General features: G+C 37.3%; 1 protein-coding gene across 2 annotated transcripts in view; it reads right to left on the bottom strand.

The window, feature by feature from the left end:
- Positions 1–4,650: 4,650 nt before the first annotated feature.
- Positions 4,651–16,543, bottom strand: part of LOC115975717 (protein TRANSPARENT TESTA 9) — a 68,144-nt gene continuing 56,251 nt past the window's right edge. For both annotated transcript variants that reach the window (XM_031096616.1, XM_031096617.1), the window contains 2 exons: positions 5,681–5,847; positions 4,651–5,486 (listed from right to left, as the gene is read on the bottom strand). In XM_031096616.1, the coding sequence (XP_030952476.1) occupies positions 5,157–5,486; positions 5,681–5,847 (497 nt within the window). In that variant the 3' untranslated portion in view covers positions 4,651–5,156. The remainder of the gene's footprint in view (positions 5,487–5,680; positions 5,848–16,543) is intronic.

Here is a 16,543-nt window from a genome sequence, read left to right as displayed (position 1 = left end):
AAGAGTTGTATGCTATTATTTAAGCCATCAGCCATTAGAGTTACTAAATCAACGTGACATGACATGGTTAAGTGCCAAGAGCATAATGGTCAAACACCTAGCGCATTTCCATGTTGTAAGAACCCTATTTTGCACCCATAACTAAATCATGGAAGAAGGCAAGATGTTCATTTTATGTACCCAAATATCATGGTTGCCTTTTAGTCACTAACTCATTCATCACATGTCATAAAAATAATCTTAAAGTTTTAATAATCACAACGATACATTCAGTTTCCTAATCAAACGGTTGAATCTGAAGATATCGCAAGATCAAGTTTTAATGGGCTGCATGCATTCAATTGAGTGAAACCTATCATGCATGATTAATTGGAATTTATTTCGGTTGGTTACTAATTAAAATTAATTAAGTGAATTTTTGTGATTGGTTAAGTCTTTTTTTAAAAATGTGTTTTGATGTATGAGGTTAAAATAAACAAGCTAGAAAATATTAATTTTGGATAAATAATTTGGTTTTTAAAGTAATTACCCTGAAGATAATTATTTTAAAAGCCTAATTATCACTTGGAAATTAGGTTTATCATGAAAATAAGCTCAAAACATGTCTAAATACTTTTTCAAACTCAGAAAAACGCTAAAAAAATGTCAAAATCGGACAAATAAAATAAAAATTTGGAGAAAACATGTCTAAATACTTCAAGAGTGCCTATTGGCACAAACTCAGCATATTCCCTAGTTGCGTTTTTTCTATTCCAAAGCTCATGCAAATCCCTTTTTTTTTTTTTAAGATAAAATCAACCCATTTCATGATAGCTGACTTTTTAAGCTAAATTAGCTTATTTTTCAAGTCGAAACCTCTATAAATAAAGGAGGACATTCATTATTTAAGAACCCTTCTTTTTCCTTTTAACGTTGAAGAACTTATTGAAACTCTCTTAAAATTATAATCTTCACTAGACTAGATTGAGCAGTCAAATTGAGAGAACGGAGTGATTGAAGGTTACTAATGGGCTGGTACGACACGTGACCATCTCACTCTAGTCTCTTATTCAAAATTTGACCATTGTCTTGGGAGAGTGGGTTGAAGTATGGTTGTAGATGAAACATGGGCACAATTGGATGATCGGATCGCAAGAATGGAGTGGGTCAAAGCGTGAGAAAATCGGTCAAGACCACTATGAAGGGAGATTTTTTTTTTTTTTTTTTTTTTTTGGGGGGGGGGGGGGGGGTGTGGGGGGAGGGGGGAAGAAGACTTCAAAATTTGCATTAAGAAATAAGCAAATCTGCCTGATAAGCAAATAAGGCGTGCGATGGGACATCTTCTATACAAAAAAACTAATGATATGACGTGCTTACCTAGCTAGGTTGTAAATTATTTTATTAACAAGAAGGGAGGTTTTGAGTGGGTGCTGGAGTTGAAATTAAATTTTCCTTAATTTTCATGCACTTGTGTGTGTGTGTGTGTGCGCACGTGCACGGTACTATCAGATAGGCACCTCCCAAAATATAAACCAAATATTTTAATTTATTTGTTATTAAGTAGACATTTTTTTAGAGATAGTCAAATAAGGTAAAATGAGTATCACGAGGTGCCTAACACATATTTCATGTATAAATGAATTATGGATTTTTTTTTTTTTTTCTTTGCTTATATAAGCTTTTACTAGTAGGTTAGAAGACTCTAAAACCTTCAAAACTTCAGTTTAGTGATAAAATTTATTAAGACAAATACACAATCGAATATATATATATATATATAATCAAAGGTTAATTAGAATCTTGATAATTGGGTGGTTCTCTTTTTAATTCATTTGTGCTCTACGCTAAGGGTGTTCGCGGTACGATGCGACGCGGTTTTGTAGTCACATGTGCAATGCGATATGGTACAGTTTAGAGTTTAGCCAAAACTATAGCCGCATCACACCTCATTTTTGCAATCGCATTCGTGGTGTTGAAGTTTGTATATTTTTCAAATTTTGGGCTTTTCTTATCCATTCTAACACTAATTTTTCCCTTTGTTTTGGAAAATATTTTAAACTATTGAACTAATTTTTCTTTATTTTGGGCTAACTTTCCTAATCAACATTTGCCAAGGTTATCAAACTTTTTTTTTTTTTTTTGAAAACCTAGGGGTTTTATTTTTTTTATTTTTTTTTATTTTAATACAAGATTGTTTAAAACTATGTTTATTAAACTATTAATAATATATTTAGTATTAAAAATAAATAAATATATTAATATATAAAGAGGGTGCAGTGTAGTGCAACTTAGGTGGTTTTCTTATTATAAAACCACAAACCACACTACACCATGTGGTGTACTGTTACTTACGGTGCAGTATGGTTATGTCATTTTGTGAGCAATTTTGGTGCAATTTTTCGGTTTTTACGGTTTGGTGAACACCCTTACTCTACACTATCCTTTGCCCTACACATGCATCACTAGTGTGGAGATTAGATTGAAATCCAGTATTGGTAGGATGTTCAAATTAAGATAATTTTTATTAAACATATGTTATTGGGTGCTTAACATCTTTTTCAGAACCAAATACACAATTTCAGTCTGCACATATTTTATTACTAATTAGGGTAAGAAAATCTAAGCACTCATGACCACATATAATAAAATAAATTGAATAATAGAGTGGTCAGTTAGACCTAAGAGAAAAATAAAATCATGTTAATGGTGACCATTGACAAATCAACATTTGTTTCCATAGCCCCAGCTACACGAGCATGGATCATGACATAGTGGTCAGCCTGGATCCTAGTAATGATTAATGGCAGTTTCATAATTATCATAACCTTTCATAATTATCTAACTTTAACTGCATTCATTTTTTTTTACTTGAAAAATGTAATTTTTCCTTTAATGCACTTTACCCACAAACCTTCATTGTAGAAATTTACTACAAATTTATTCGTTTATATTTCAATAGTAATCATTTCTATAAAAACATAAAATTAAAAAAAATAATAATAAAAAAAATTAGCAAAATCTATTTAATTAGCAACATGTTAGTTATAGAAAGTATAATTTTTAGCATTTGTGAACATCTTGAGTTGAACTTGGGATAGTTCAACTATTCAAACATGGTTCATTTCATAATTGAGTTCAATGGTTTGTTTAGTTAATGAAAAAGTTGAAATGAGAATCTTAAATAGTCAGAACTCAAATTAGTAGCTCAATTTACTTATTATACCCTTTGCTAATAGAATGCAATGGTAGATTGACCATCATTAGTAGGCTAATGCTACTAATGTGACGTTTGATACGGGGTAATGTTTTAAGATTCCTAAGAATGTTTAACAATTCTCATGTTTGATTGCAAATCACACTAGAAAATCAGATGCTAGGGAAATCTGAATTCCCCCTTTAACCCCCTTTCAGTAAGAATGTTGATTCTCTTTAAAACAGGTAGGTATCTAGATTCCCAAACTTAAAGAAAATTGTATTTTTTATAAATTGACAATTTTAACCCTTTTTTTCTTATCATTTAAGAAATTGAGATAAAATATAAAACAAATCATCAATATATTTTCCTGTCTTTATCTCTTTCTGCCAAAACAACATTATCTCTTCCCATCAAAATAACATAAACTGGATAAATAACTCTGTTGATATATTCATATTTTGTTCTTTTAGACTATAGTTTTAATGAATTTGACATAATTTATAGTTTATATTTTGTTTTTCATTATTTATTTAGAGGAAGATTTTTTTTTTTTTTAAGACTTATATTGGATTTACAAATCTAAGAATAGAATGGGAAAAATAAATAATTCACTTAAGATTCCTTGAAATAAACCAAACATTATAATCTCATATTCCTAGGAATCGTATTAGATTCCCAATTAAACCAAATATAGGAATAGTTACATTCCTAAGCATTTAAATTGCAAGGTATCACATTTCCAAGAATCTGGATGCTAGGAGTAATGTGGATTCTCTCGTACCAAATGCCACCTAAAGGTTGTGATAATCATGAAACAGTCATTGTCCAAAATTGTTGTGATAAAATTAGATACTGAGTTTATGACACAGAATTAACTTTATGCCTAATGATCAGGTGGTTTACACATTTTTCACAAACATATAATATAATAGAAATGCATAAATCATTAGAAATAAAATAAATAAATAAATAAAATCCATTGGCTTATGCAGTGTTACGAGGATGATACAAGGACAATTTTTTTTTTTTTTTGGTTTGTTGGGGGGGGGGGGGGGGGGTTTGGTTTAAAGAATCAAACATGAATACATGGGCAAACTTGAGAGGACTAAGCAAGTTGATTGTCAGTAATGATTGAGCAAAAATGCAAGACACCTAGGGCTTTAATAATTTAGGGAGAAGAAAACATACTTTGGATATAAGTATAATAGAAAAAACCTATGGTAGATTATCAATATAGAGCTATTTTTGTCCATGATCCCAGTCATAAATCTAGCTCGCTCGAACGAAATAATATCAACGATATATATTAAAGATTGTTTTCAATTTTTCTTCCTCAAATACGTCTTTTCTGTCCATATTTAGACAGTTCCTTTAAGCTGCATTTTGTAGGCTCCTGGTAAATTATGAAACATTATAATTGTGTCAGCCAATTTCCTGCCATCACACACCCACAGTTATCATTTTGTTGAATACGCTTTGACAAAAGAGAAAGTGCACAAAAAGCTGCACTATGGGATTGCCTCAAATATACAAATGTTTTTACACAGCTTACGAACAAGGGAAAGAAGAGAGAGCCTAAGGTTAGAGCTGCTAAAGAATGAGAGCAAAAAGGCTTAATATACTTTTCCTTTTTTTTTTTTGTTTGGGGGGGGCACGGGGCAGAGGAAACCTAGTATACAAAGAATGGAACTAAATTTCTTGTGCTAATCTACAATTCCGGGTATATATACACAAGGGTGGCTGGATATGTTGCCACCCCATGAGCAGAAGCAAACTATTATTGGAGGGATCCGGTAAATATATGCCTGCACACATTAATCATTCATTCTATGAAACTTTTTATGGGAAATTGAAAAAGCTGTCAAAAAAGTTGGTAACTTTTTCATTTTTCCATAAAAAATTTCCTAAAATGGTTTTACTAATGTATGCCCTAAGGACATACGTTAGTAAAACCCTAATTGGAAAACTTACATTAGGGGACCTAAAACAAATTGGATGGTGTTATATATGAAGATGAGGCCTTGGGAGAACTGACAGAAGGGTTTGAAGATTCTATAGGTTTTTCAAGGTCAAATAAAGGTTTCAGTCGTCTTTCCACCTCATTACTTTGTAATTTAGCCTCCTCAAGAATCATAGACAAAGCAGACTTGCAAGATTCCTCATCCCGAAATGCCAAGGTCCATCTCCCATCAACCAAAGCTTTTGTCTTCACTTTTCCATAAGCACCAGATTTAGCAGGATCCAGAAAGGGTAAAGTGGATGGTCGGATACGCACGTGTAACCATCTTGAATGCTTGTCATCGATTCTGGGCTGATGGCAGAAAACAAGATTGAAATGTTTGCAGTAATATAATCTTGATAAAGCTCAATATTATGAGTGTATCAACAGAGTGCATGGTTACTGTAATGTTCTACGCACAGAAAAGTTACATCTGTGATGGAAGCCCAGCCACACAAAAATAAAAGATGAGATAAATAGCATGGAAATGTTAAAGGTATACATACATTAGAGCCAGCCAAAGGTGCAGCAACACGAACAACTCCAAATTGCTGCTTCAAGGGTAATACTTCTGCAAGCACAAGCCACCCAGATGTTCCCATAGAGATTGCTAGAAAGGAGAAATGACGTTCTTTACCCCTTTCAAATGCAATTCTACAAGGCACAGCATCAACTACGAAATACAGAAACCGGAAGATTTAACCATGAAGTACTCAATTGTTTAATTTTGACATAAAATGGCATGCCAAAAAGATACACTAATATAAAAATCATCTTCCACTATTTTGAAGAGAATGGGATATAGAAAATGAAAACATTCATTCGTATAGCTATTGGTATAGGAAAATCTATCAACTTGATGCCACTCTAGAGCCTTCCACTTTGTACATCAATCGACTGAATCATTTATAAACCAAAATCAATCAGAAAAATATACACACACCTAAGCATGAAAATATTCCAAATTTTGCAAGGATAAATGATGTAATACACTTTAAATCTTGGCTTTAATTTGAACATTAAATAGCATTAAGTGTAGAAGGGGGTAAAAAACAACTATACTGCATTCAGCCTACTATCCAAGCATCCATTGGCAATAAGCACAAAATCTAAAATATGTCTTTCTTTAACAAAAGCATTTTGAGATTCATAAACAATATCCCCAAGCACCATTTTCAACCTATTAATAAAAACTTCAGCAATGATAATGTACACCCACTCTCCTCCCCAACCAAACAAATAGGCTGAAAATCCCTTACCTCCATTGCATTAGATTTTTTAGGAATTAAGGAAATGAAAGTGGAATTCAAAATTTTCCAAAACTGAGCATTATAAAAATAAAAAAAATACTAAAAGACGTCCAAAAGATCAGTTTTGATAATGGCCTAACAAGTCTGGAAAAAAGCCATAGGGAAACCATCAAGTCCAGGAACTTTATGTCCATTAAAATCCATGACCACCCCAAAAAAACTCGGCTTCCTCAAAGGGTCGTTCCAACCAGCCAGCCTTGTCCTCAGAAATCCTGGAAAAATTAAGCACATCCAGATGAGGGGAATGGGGCTTATCTTCCGAGTAGAGACTCTTATAGAACCATACAATACCCTCTTCAATAACTTCTTGATCTAATGTCAATACTCCATCAATATTGAGACTGTCAATATTGTTATTTCTTCTATTAGAATTAGCCATCTGGTTGAAAGAACGTTGTATTGCTGTCCCCTTCCCTTAAAAATAGCACCCTCGATTTTGACGCCAGCTAATCTCTTCCAACAATGCAGTCTTCTCAATTTCCAAGCTAATTCTCTCTTTTTCACACTTCTTATCAACAAATAGAGAAACCCTCTCCTCTTTAGAATTCAAGGCATTCATTCAAATTATTCCACAATTTCATTCTCTTAACGGTTACATTTCCAAACTCTGCTTCATTCCACTTTTTTAAATCTCCCTTTAAAGATTTCAACTTCATGGCTAACTTGTAACTTAGAGTTCCATAAAAATGATAAGAGTACCACCAAATTTTCACCTTCTCCACAAAACCATCCACCTAAAGCCACATGTTCTCAAAAAAATAAAAAAGGCCTTCGTCCCTTAAAAAAATCACCGCCCTCTAAAGAAATCGGAAATTGGTCTGATAAAACTCTAACCAACCGTTTTTTTTTTCTTTTTTTTGGGGGGGTGGGGTAATTAGGATAGTGCTCCTCCCACTCTGAAGAAAAGAGAAAACGATCTATCCTAGAACCAAACAAATAATTGGACCAAGTGTAACTGCCACCCTCCAAAAGGATATCCATTAACCCATTAATAGAGATGAAATCTGAAAAATTATACATAACCTGAGTGAAATTTTCAGCCCCCAACCATTTAGAAGGAAAGAGAACAATATTGAAATCACCACCTACACACCATGGCAAATTCCACCAACCATACAAACCTGCCAACTCCCACATCACCCTTTTCTCCCTATCCACATTAGGACCATATACACCAGCAAAGGCCCATTCAAAATTGTCCCCCACATTCCTAAATCTAAGACACCAAAAATTGACCCGCAACTTCTTTCAACTTCTCCACAACCCTCCTATCCCACATTACCAAAATCCCACCTGAAGCACCTATTGAACTAAAATAAACCTAATCAACATGCTGACAACCCCAAAGGCTTCTAATAAAGCCCTTAGTGATAAGCTCCATCTTTGTCTCCTGCAAGCAAATGACATCAGCCTGCTATATTCTAAATAAGGTTCTTAATTTGGAGCCTCTTATCCTTCTCATTCAGCCCCCTCAAATTCCAAGAGACAATCTTCAAATTCATTGAGACACATTCATAGCCCTTTCCCTATTGTAACCTCGAGATTTACTAGAAGTGGAATCATAATTAATAGAGCTCACCAAGCTCCTTAACTCCCTTAAACCTTGTCCTCCTCCCTTTGATTGTTTTTCTCAGAACACTCTCAACAGCCCTTTGTCTACTTTTCTCCTCAACAGTCAAAAGAAACTTAGAAGCAAGTTCTTCCAAACCTTCAACCGGAGTCTCCAAAAAAGAGCCAAATTCCTGAAACTTGCTTTGAAACTAGGGTAGCATATCATAATGATTTCCAGACTAACCATCTTCCAAAAGGGCACATAGGTTCCCCACTTCTTGGGTCTCAATAGACTTCGATATAGCCAACGAAGTCACATTCAAAAGTTCTGAACAATCCAAACCACGTCGATCGAAGTCAATCATCTCACCACCTTCTTCGGACCAAACCTCAGAATCTACATCCTCCTCCACCACCCTATCCCACTCAGATTGTACCTCTATAGGCCTCAAATAATTTCCCAAATAATCCATGCCATTAAGCTATTCCAAAACAAAGACCCAAAAAAAACCCGAAGGCTCTCTTAATCTCCATCAGCACTACCACCCTCTTCCCATCACCAAGTTCTAAAACCCACTTTTCTAAAGAGCCCCGCAACTTATTCTTGTCCACAGCACGATCAAATAAGAGTTGCTTGATCTGTCGGTGCACTAGCTCACTATCGAACATCCAAATTGGGATCAGTCTCCAAAACCATGTCAGTGCATGTGGGAACCGATACTTGTGAAATAGAGCTTGACATGGCATCATGAGGTTTCGCAAACTCCTAAAAAATCTGCTCTATGATGACAGAAACTGGTTCGGGAATATGGGAAGGAACTCAATTAAGAGCTTGGGGTTTTGAAACATGTGAACTGACCTCCTGGTTATGGACCACGAGCACAGATTTGCCAACATTGGATTTATCGCCAGTAGAGGAAGAGAGCACCATGGTAATTGCTAGAGATTACCTTATCTGGATTGTGAGACCTTGGGTTGAATGGAGAAGAACCGAGGCACTCGGAGCTCTACTTTGATATGACTGGAAAATTATTAGGTACTCCCGGAGTACCATAAATGCGTACTCCCCCTCTCACATAAATGGTGGGTCCCACCATGAATTTAATTAGTGGGACCCATCATTCATGTGAGAGAAGGAAGTACGTATTTATAGTACTCTGAGAGTACACAATAATTTCCCGATATAACTATCGAGTGTGGGACCTTGGATAACAACTTTTTGGTCTTTGGGCTTACGACCAACTTGGCCCAAGAAAGGGCCCAAGGCTTCCAGTGTTTTGATGTGGGCCTAGTCTCTTTAAAAACAGCCAAAGATGGCTGAATTTTTATTGTGGGCCTGATTTCTTTTAAAATAGAGGCTGGCTGTCCCAAGCCCACTTCCCTAACCTCAAAAAAAACCACACCCCACCTTCCCTCAAAACCACGCTCCACACGAAAACATTTATCCACAGTCAACTTTCCTTGAATAATTTTATGACCAGCATTACTTCTGCCCCAAATCCAGCCTTCTCTTTCCCAGAATAAACATTGCTAAAATCACGGTGAAGCTCACTGGAACTTTAACCTTTAGAAATTTGAATTTCTGAAATTTTCTCTTTTCCTTTATTCACAATTCCATAATTATTCTTTCTCCACTTTGCCACCAGTCCACCACCGCAGGCTGCTTGAATTCACCCTTTTGAAATTTGGGATGTCCCTGTCTGGGAAGAGAAGCCTCTGACATCTTCCTCAAGTGATGTCCAAAGCCTCCACCCCTTCCCCAACTTTCCTTCCAGTATCACGATGGACCCCTTCCGCCGGCTTTGAATGAGTTCAGAGCTGAAGAACCCAACTGGAGAAATAAAGATTTTATCTCCCTCCCTATACGTTCGGGAAAATTGTACAGGGGATTCTTTCGACACCAACTCTTCCACATTAAACAACAGCCTCTTTGCACACTCCTTCCTCAAAGCAACAAACCAGGAAGATTCTCAACATCTTTCCAAATTACATAACAAATAAAAAGTACCACCGTCCTCTATTGAGAATTCAAAAGTTTTGGAAAAAAAAAAAAAAAAAAAAAAAAAAAAAAACTGGATCCTCCCATATCGAAAAAAGAGAAACCGTTAAAAAACAAATAGAAAAAAGAGAACAAGGAAAAGAAATCTATGACTAAACCGAGGTAGCCAGGTCTCTCTACGTAGCATAGCTTTTTTTAGTCAAGCAAGTTGTTGCAGCAGAAAACTGCCAGAAATATGCAAGAATAAAGATACATCATACACTGCACTTTCTCCATAATTCAGAAAGTACTGCCTAGTCAGATGCTACAATTAGGATGTAATTACTAACAATCAAGCATGGGAGGTTTTCGCAGTTTTTTTTATGAATCCAAATTCTTTCAATTGGTGATAGAGGAAGGGGGTCGTTATTTCTCATTAAGGAGGATTAACAGGGCAAATTTTCACGAGTTCAGTTTTTATGGGTAAGAGTACAGCTCAACGGCCGATAATGAATATCGAACACACTGTCGTTGGGGCTAACCCCAAGCAAATTTTTTATATTCGAGGAAGGGGATATTGCATACACTCTTCAACAGAGTTCCAACTCCTTTGGCACTTTCTTATTATTGATTGAACTCAAAGCTAGTGGGTCCAGGAGGTCTGTGATTATCCCTGAAGGCAGAGCAAAACACAGTTAGAGGGTCTTTGGGCTTGAGTTAAGAAAGATGTTGGAACCAAACCAATATGTTGTGGGTGGCTCAGGCCATTCGAAATTTATTGTTCAGCCACATAAGTGTAATACTGAGATTCAAACTTCTAGATCTTTTGTTGAGACCGTGAAAGGCCACCAAGTGCACATTTGTGATGGGAAGCAAGCTCAGCAGCTGGGTAACACTGATGAGGGGAAGTTTCTGTCAGGAGATGAGAGGGTGGTGAAGCTGACTTCGAAATCAGCACAGGTGGAGTCACCGGAAATTCTGGTGGGTAATCATGTCCATTGGCCATAGAAGGAGGAGATATGAGATTTCATTGCATTAATGTGTATCCTAAATTAGGAGAGAAAATCCTGGTAGGAAATTATAAATTAAAAAAATAATAAAAAAAAGAAGATTTCCATTAAGGTTCAGTTTGAATTCAAATGATTCTGATAATGGAAAAGGGCATGATTTTAGGAATTTAAGTTGGACAGGGAGAGGTTTGACTGTGGAGGTGAGTGAGGAAGGAAAGAGGCAGGTCTCATGAGATAGTAATAAGGGTAGACCCAAGCTATTTAAATGGGTGACATGGGCAAACAAAGCCACAGAAAAACAAGTGGTAGGCCTAGGCCAGCTTATGTCTTCAGCCCAACCCAGCGTTGGCCTTTTGAATTCTTTCAAACCATTCTCAGGCCCAAGTGTCTTTGAGGTGGAGGAGAATTCTTCAAAGTCTGGCCCAAGCATCACTACGAGAACTCTGTTTCTCAAGTAGAGCTACGACAACTCTGTTTCTCAAGTAGAGCCAACAGGCCGATGTGCAAAGGCATCGATGGAGGTCAGTCATACCACCTCCTCCTCCGATGGTGGTAGATTGTATGGCTTCACAACAACACCAGGTTTTCCGGGTATGTCCAATATGGTGGTTTCACAGCCAATATATTCCAGGTTTGTGTTGCAGCTGATTGGGACTTTCTTTTCCGATCTTCTCTTAGGTTTGTCAAGAGCTGGGCTCGTGAGTTTGGGGGTTAAGGATGGAGATGAGGTTGGATGTGAAAGTCTTACTACAGATGGATTAATTGGGCAATGGGTCGAATGTTGTTGTTGAGCTTGATCAACCCAAACTCGCAATGGTCCCACTAAGGCAAATTGTGTCTTTTCTGGGGACTGCGTTTTGAATGGGGATGTAATGGGCACTTTAGAATTGGTTTTGGGTGAGGAGGATATTTGTAATCCTCTAGAGATTGCCGCTCCTCTTGGGCTGGCCTCGTCAACTGAGATGGACAGAGGTATTAAGGTGTTGAGTTTTGATGATACAATGGCTATTTCTAATTGGGTGAAATACGGAATCCCTGGTTTTAGTAAATTGGTTGGGCTTCCTGTAAGCCAATATGAGAAGTTATGCATTGCTTTATTAGAGAGGCTAGAATATGAGATTGAGGCTGCCAACTTGTTGCACAGGGAAGATACTGTCCGTCGAAAAAGTGTGAAATCTACAGGTAAAAGGAAGAGAGAGTTGAGGAATTTGATATCCTCAGTTAATTATGATGGGAGGTAGAGTGTTGGTTGCTCAACTGTGTTCAAGGGTTTATGCCCAAATGATAATACTGCAAGGGGGCAGATGTGGGATGAGTTGGTTGGTATTCAGCATTATTGGAATGTTCCATTATACTGCATGGGGGAGTTCAACATCGTTCATTTTCCAAGTGAACGGATGAGTAATTCATGTCTCACTCCGGCTATGGAAAAATTTTCTAAGTTAATTAGGGATCTTAACTTGATAGATTTTCCATTAGAGGGAGGAAGCTTTTACCTGGTCTAGTGGTTCTAATCAGCCATCGATGTCTAGGATAGATAGAGCTTTGGTTTCTCCTGATTGAGAGGAACATATTCCAAATGTGATCCAACAAAATTTACCTCACCCTATTTCAAACCACTTCCCAATTCTTTTGGAGGCTGGGGAAATCGTGAGGGGGAAAAGTCCTTTCAGGTTTGAGAATATGTAGCTTAAAATGGAAGGGTTTGTAGATAGAGTACACTCACGGCGGAACCGGCATTCTTTCTCTAGTGCACTGAGTTTTGTTTTTGCCAAGAAGTTGAAGGCACTAAAAGAAGACATTATTCAATGGAACCGCAAAGAGTTTGGTAATGTTAGTCGTCAAAAGAAAGAACTGTTGAAGGCCTTGAATGATGCAGGGCATTTCAAGTTGTTGCATCCTAATCCACTTGTGAATAGTCAGTCAATTAGTTAGATGATTGCTTAAGCAATAGCCAATAGTATTTAGACACTTGCCAAGCATCTAGAAGGCTCCAATGCCAAACAAATAGTATAAGTACCACATTGTAGTTATTTTGTGATTAGTTTTTGAATGCAATTACATAGATTAGCCTAGTGCTATTTTCAAGAGATGGATTTCTCTTAAGAAGGTTTTGTCACACCTTGTTCACTGTTCTAAGCAACTCTCATTTCCCTTAATCAATTCTAAGCCTAAACAGCAGCCCCCTTAGAATCCCTGCATCAAATTGGTATCAGAGCTTGAGATCCTTAGGATTTAAGTTCTTGTATTGTTTCTCATTTTCTGTCATCAAGAACCTGTCAAGATCCTATCTTGATTTCATTCCCAGCCTTAATACCTTACCTTTATCAAAATAGAAGCCTTCAATTGTGCTGGCAAGATTCTGCAGTAGTGAAAGATGGTGTTTGAGAAGGAAAGGAAGGACAAAGGGATGAAAGTAGTGGTTCAAGAGGCAGCCTTGGAGACTCATGCAGCCAATGATCCAGAAGTTTTGGAGCAGCACTTTGCCTTAGACCATGAAGTGGAAGCGTTGAGGAGGCAAATCCATGCCTTGACAGAGCAGGTTCGAAGAGACGAAATACAGCAGCCAAACAACCGCAATTATCAAGGAAGTGAGGCATCAAATGAAGAAAGCTATGAGGATCCTTTTGCCTACAACCCAAGGATAAGACATGGAAGGCAAATTCCTGTTCTGCAACCAAGGGATCATGAGCAAAAGTGGGAATCCAACTTCAAGATTGAGTTATCTGAGTTCTATGGTAGCTTCAATCATGAAGAATTCATGAACTGGCTCAACCAAGTGGAAAGAATCTTTGATTTCCATGAGGTACCAGACTACAAGAAGGTGAAATTGGTAGCAAATAAACTCAAGGGCAAGGCATTTGTTTGGTGAAGGCAGTTGCAGGTCCAAAGAGTCAGAATGGGAAAAGGAAAGGTGCAAGAATGGTTCAAAACGAAGAGACAATTACAAAAGCAATTCCTGCCTTTCAACTACTTGAAAACTATCTTCCAAAATTTGCATAGGAAGTCATTGCAATCTGAAGCCTCAAGAAACCAAGTACCAGCAAGTGCAAGTCCTTGGCAGCGATCTTGGCCAACCAAGAATGATTATTGGCAGACCAAGAAGGACAAGGGAAATGCAGCAGAGTTTTTTTCTGTTAATGCAGTACCTGGTCTATCAAAGGCAGCCATTGCATGCAAGCATGGCGCAAGCAATGGAATTTTCAAGTGTTAAAATTGTGGAGGACAAATCTATGAAGCCCCTAACAAATAGAAGTCAGCCATGAAGTTGGAAGGAAAATCCTTGATGGCAGAAGGGATTAAAGAAGAAGGTATAACTTTGATCCTTGATAATACCTTGCAAGCACCCAAGGAAGATATGCGAATGAATGCACCCGTGTATGAAGAAGAAGAGGAGGAAGTCAATGATAGCATATTGCCGATTGTAAACAATAAAGTGAAGGAATGCATTCTAGAAATCATACGTGATCCATTTGTGGAAGAAGTAGATGCTAATATAGAGCAAGAAGGAGGTGAAGTTAGAGTTTCAAGAGGGTGCTTGGGGTTCTTATCAATCAATAGCTTTCAAGATTGTGTTCTTTATTATAAGAAGACCATGAATGTTTGTCATCTCTTACTTGCAAGTGGAAGGCCACATCAACATGATAGGAAAACCATCCATGGTAGAAGGTGTAGCACACACATTATGTACAAGATGGTACACCCCTACTATTTGCAACCAAAGAAGAGAAAAGTGAACCCCAAGCCAATGGTCGAGATGAAGGTTGGTTCAGTTGTGTGGGACTTCGCTGTGCAGAAGCAGCAGCCTTTGGTGTGCTGCCAAGAGTAGAAAACTCATTACACAATGCAACTACATCATCCTAGAAGGCTAGAAATATACAAATCTTGTGGCAACCAAGAGCACTTGAGGTCAAGTGCTTCTTAGGAGGGAGAGTCCTGATGCAGGGCATTTCAAGTTATTGCATTCTAATCCTCTTGTGAATAGTTAGTTAGTTAGTTAGATGATTGCTTAAGCAATAGCCAGTAGGATTTAGACACTTGTCAAGCATCTAGAAGGCTCCAATGCCAAACAAATAGTATAAGTACCACATTGTAGTTACTTTGTGATTAGTTTTTGAATGCAATTACATAGATCAGCCTAGTGCTATTTTCAAGAGATGGATTTCTCTTAAGAAGGTTTTGTCACACCTTGTTCACTATTCTAAGCAACTCTCATTTCCCTTAATCAATTCTAAGCCTAAACAGCAGCCCCCTTAGAATCCCTGAATCATTGAATCTTTTGAATGCTAAGGAAGGGGCGGTTGGACTTTTTGCTTTGGAAAAACAGGAAAGGGATGCAGTAAGGTCTCAAGTAGAGCATCATCTCTCCTTGGAAGAAATCTCTTGGAGAGAAAAATCTAGGATGTTATGCATTAAGGAGGGTGATAATAATACTAAATTCTTCCATAAGGTGGCTAATTCCCATAAACGGCATAATATTATAACTGAGTTGTTTGGAGGTGGATAGGGTGATATATAAGAAGGAATCTGAGGTGGCTACTCAGGTAGTACAATTCTATAAAACTTTGTATCAGGAGACAGAGGAGCGGAGGCCTTTTGGGGAAGATTTGGAGTTTGATCAACTTGGGGGGTTAGACAAGGGTTGGCTTGAAAGGAGGTTTGAGAAGGAGGAGATTCTTCTACATATTGGAGATTTGGAAGGGGATAAAGCTCTAAGTCTGGATGGTTTTTCTATGGCATTTTACCATCATTGTTGAAGAGTGGTGGAAAGAGATGTTTTAGTAGTCTTTGAAGAGTTTTATCAATATAGTAAGTTTGAAAAATATCTCAATGCTACTTTCATAGCTCTAATCCCTAAAAAGAATGGTGCTTCCAACATTTGAGACTTTAGACCTATTAGTTTGGTGGGCAGTATGTAAGGTTTTGGCAAATCGTTTGAAAGTAGTTTTAGATCAGTTGATATCCGAGTCTCAGAATAGCTTTGTGGGTGGTAGACAAATTCTTGACTCAATTCTTATTGCCAATGAGTGCGTGGACAACCAAGTAAAGAATAAGATTCTGGGGGTTATCTGTAAGTAGAAGGATGTTGAAGAGAGTGGAGGGAGTTGGCTTACTTTGCGGTTTCAAGGTTGAGGGTAGGCGTGGTGGTGGGGAATGTGTATCACATTTCCTATTTGCAGATGATACGATTTTGTTTTATGATGCAGATGTGGAGCAAATCCTTCATATGCAATGTTGTTACTTTGTTTTCGGGTTGTGATAGGCTTGAAGGTCAATGTGTAGAAAAGTGAAATTGTTCCAATAGGGGACATAAATAATGTGCAAAAAAGTGAAATGGTTCCAATACGGAAGGTAAATAATGTGCACGCTCTGGCAACGATTTTGCGTTGTAGGGTTTGGGACTTTGACTATGTCTTATCTTGGTATGCCGTTGGGTCTTCTCATAAGTCACCTTAAATTTGGAATCCTATTCTGGAGAAAATTGAGTGGAAGTTGGCTGGGTGGAAGAAGCTGTATTTG

The sequence above is a fragment of the Quercus lobata genome, chromosome 2 (genome assembly GCF_001633185.2).
Source record: "Quercus lobata isolate SW786 chromosome 2, ValleyOak3.0 Primary Assembly, whole genome shotgun sequence".
NCBI classification, from domain to species: Eukaryota; Viridiplantae; Streptophyta; class Magnoliopsida; order Fagales; family Fagaceae; genus Quercus; species Quercus lobata.
This window is presented reverse-complemented; position numbering and strand designations above follow the sequence as displayed.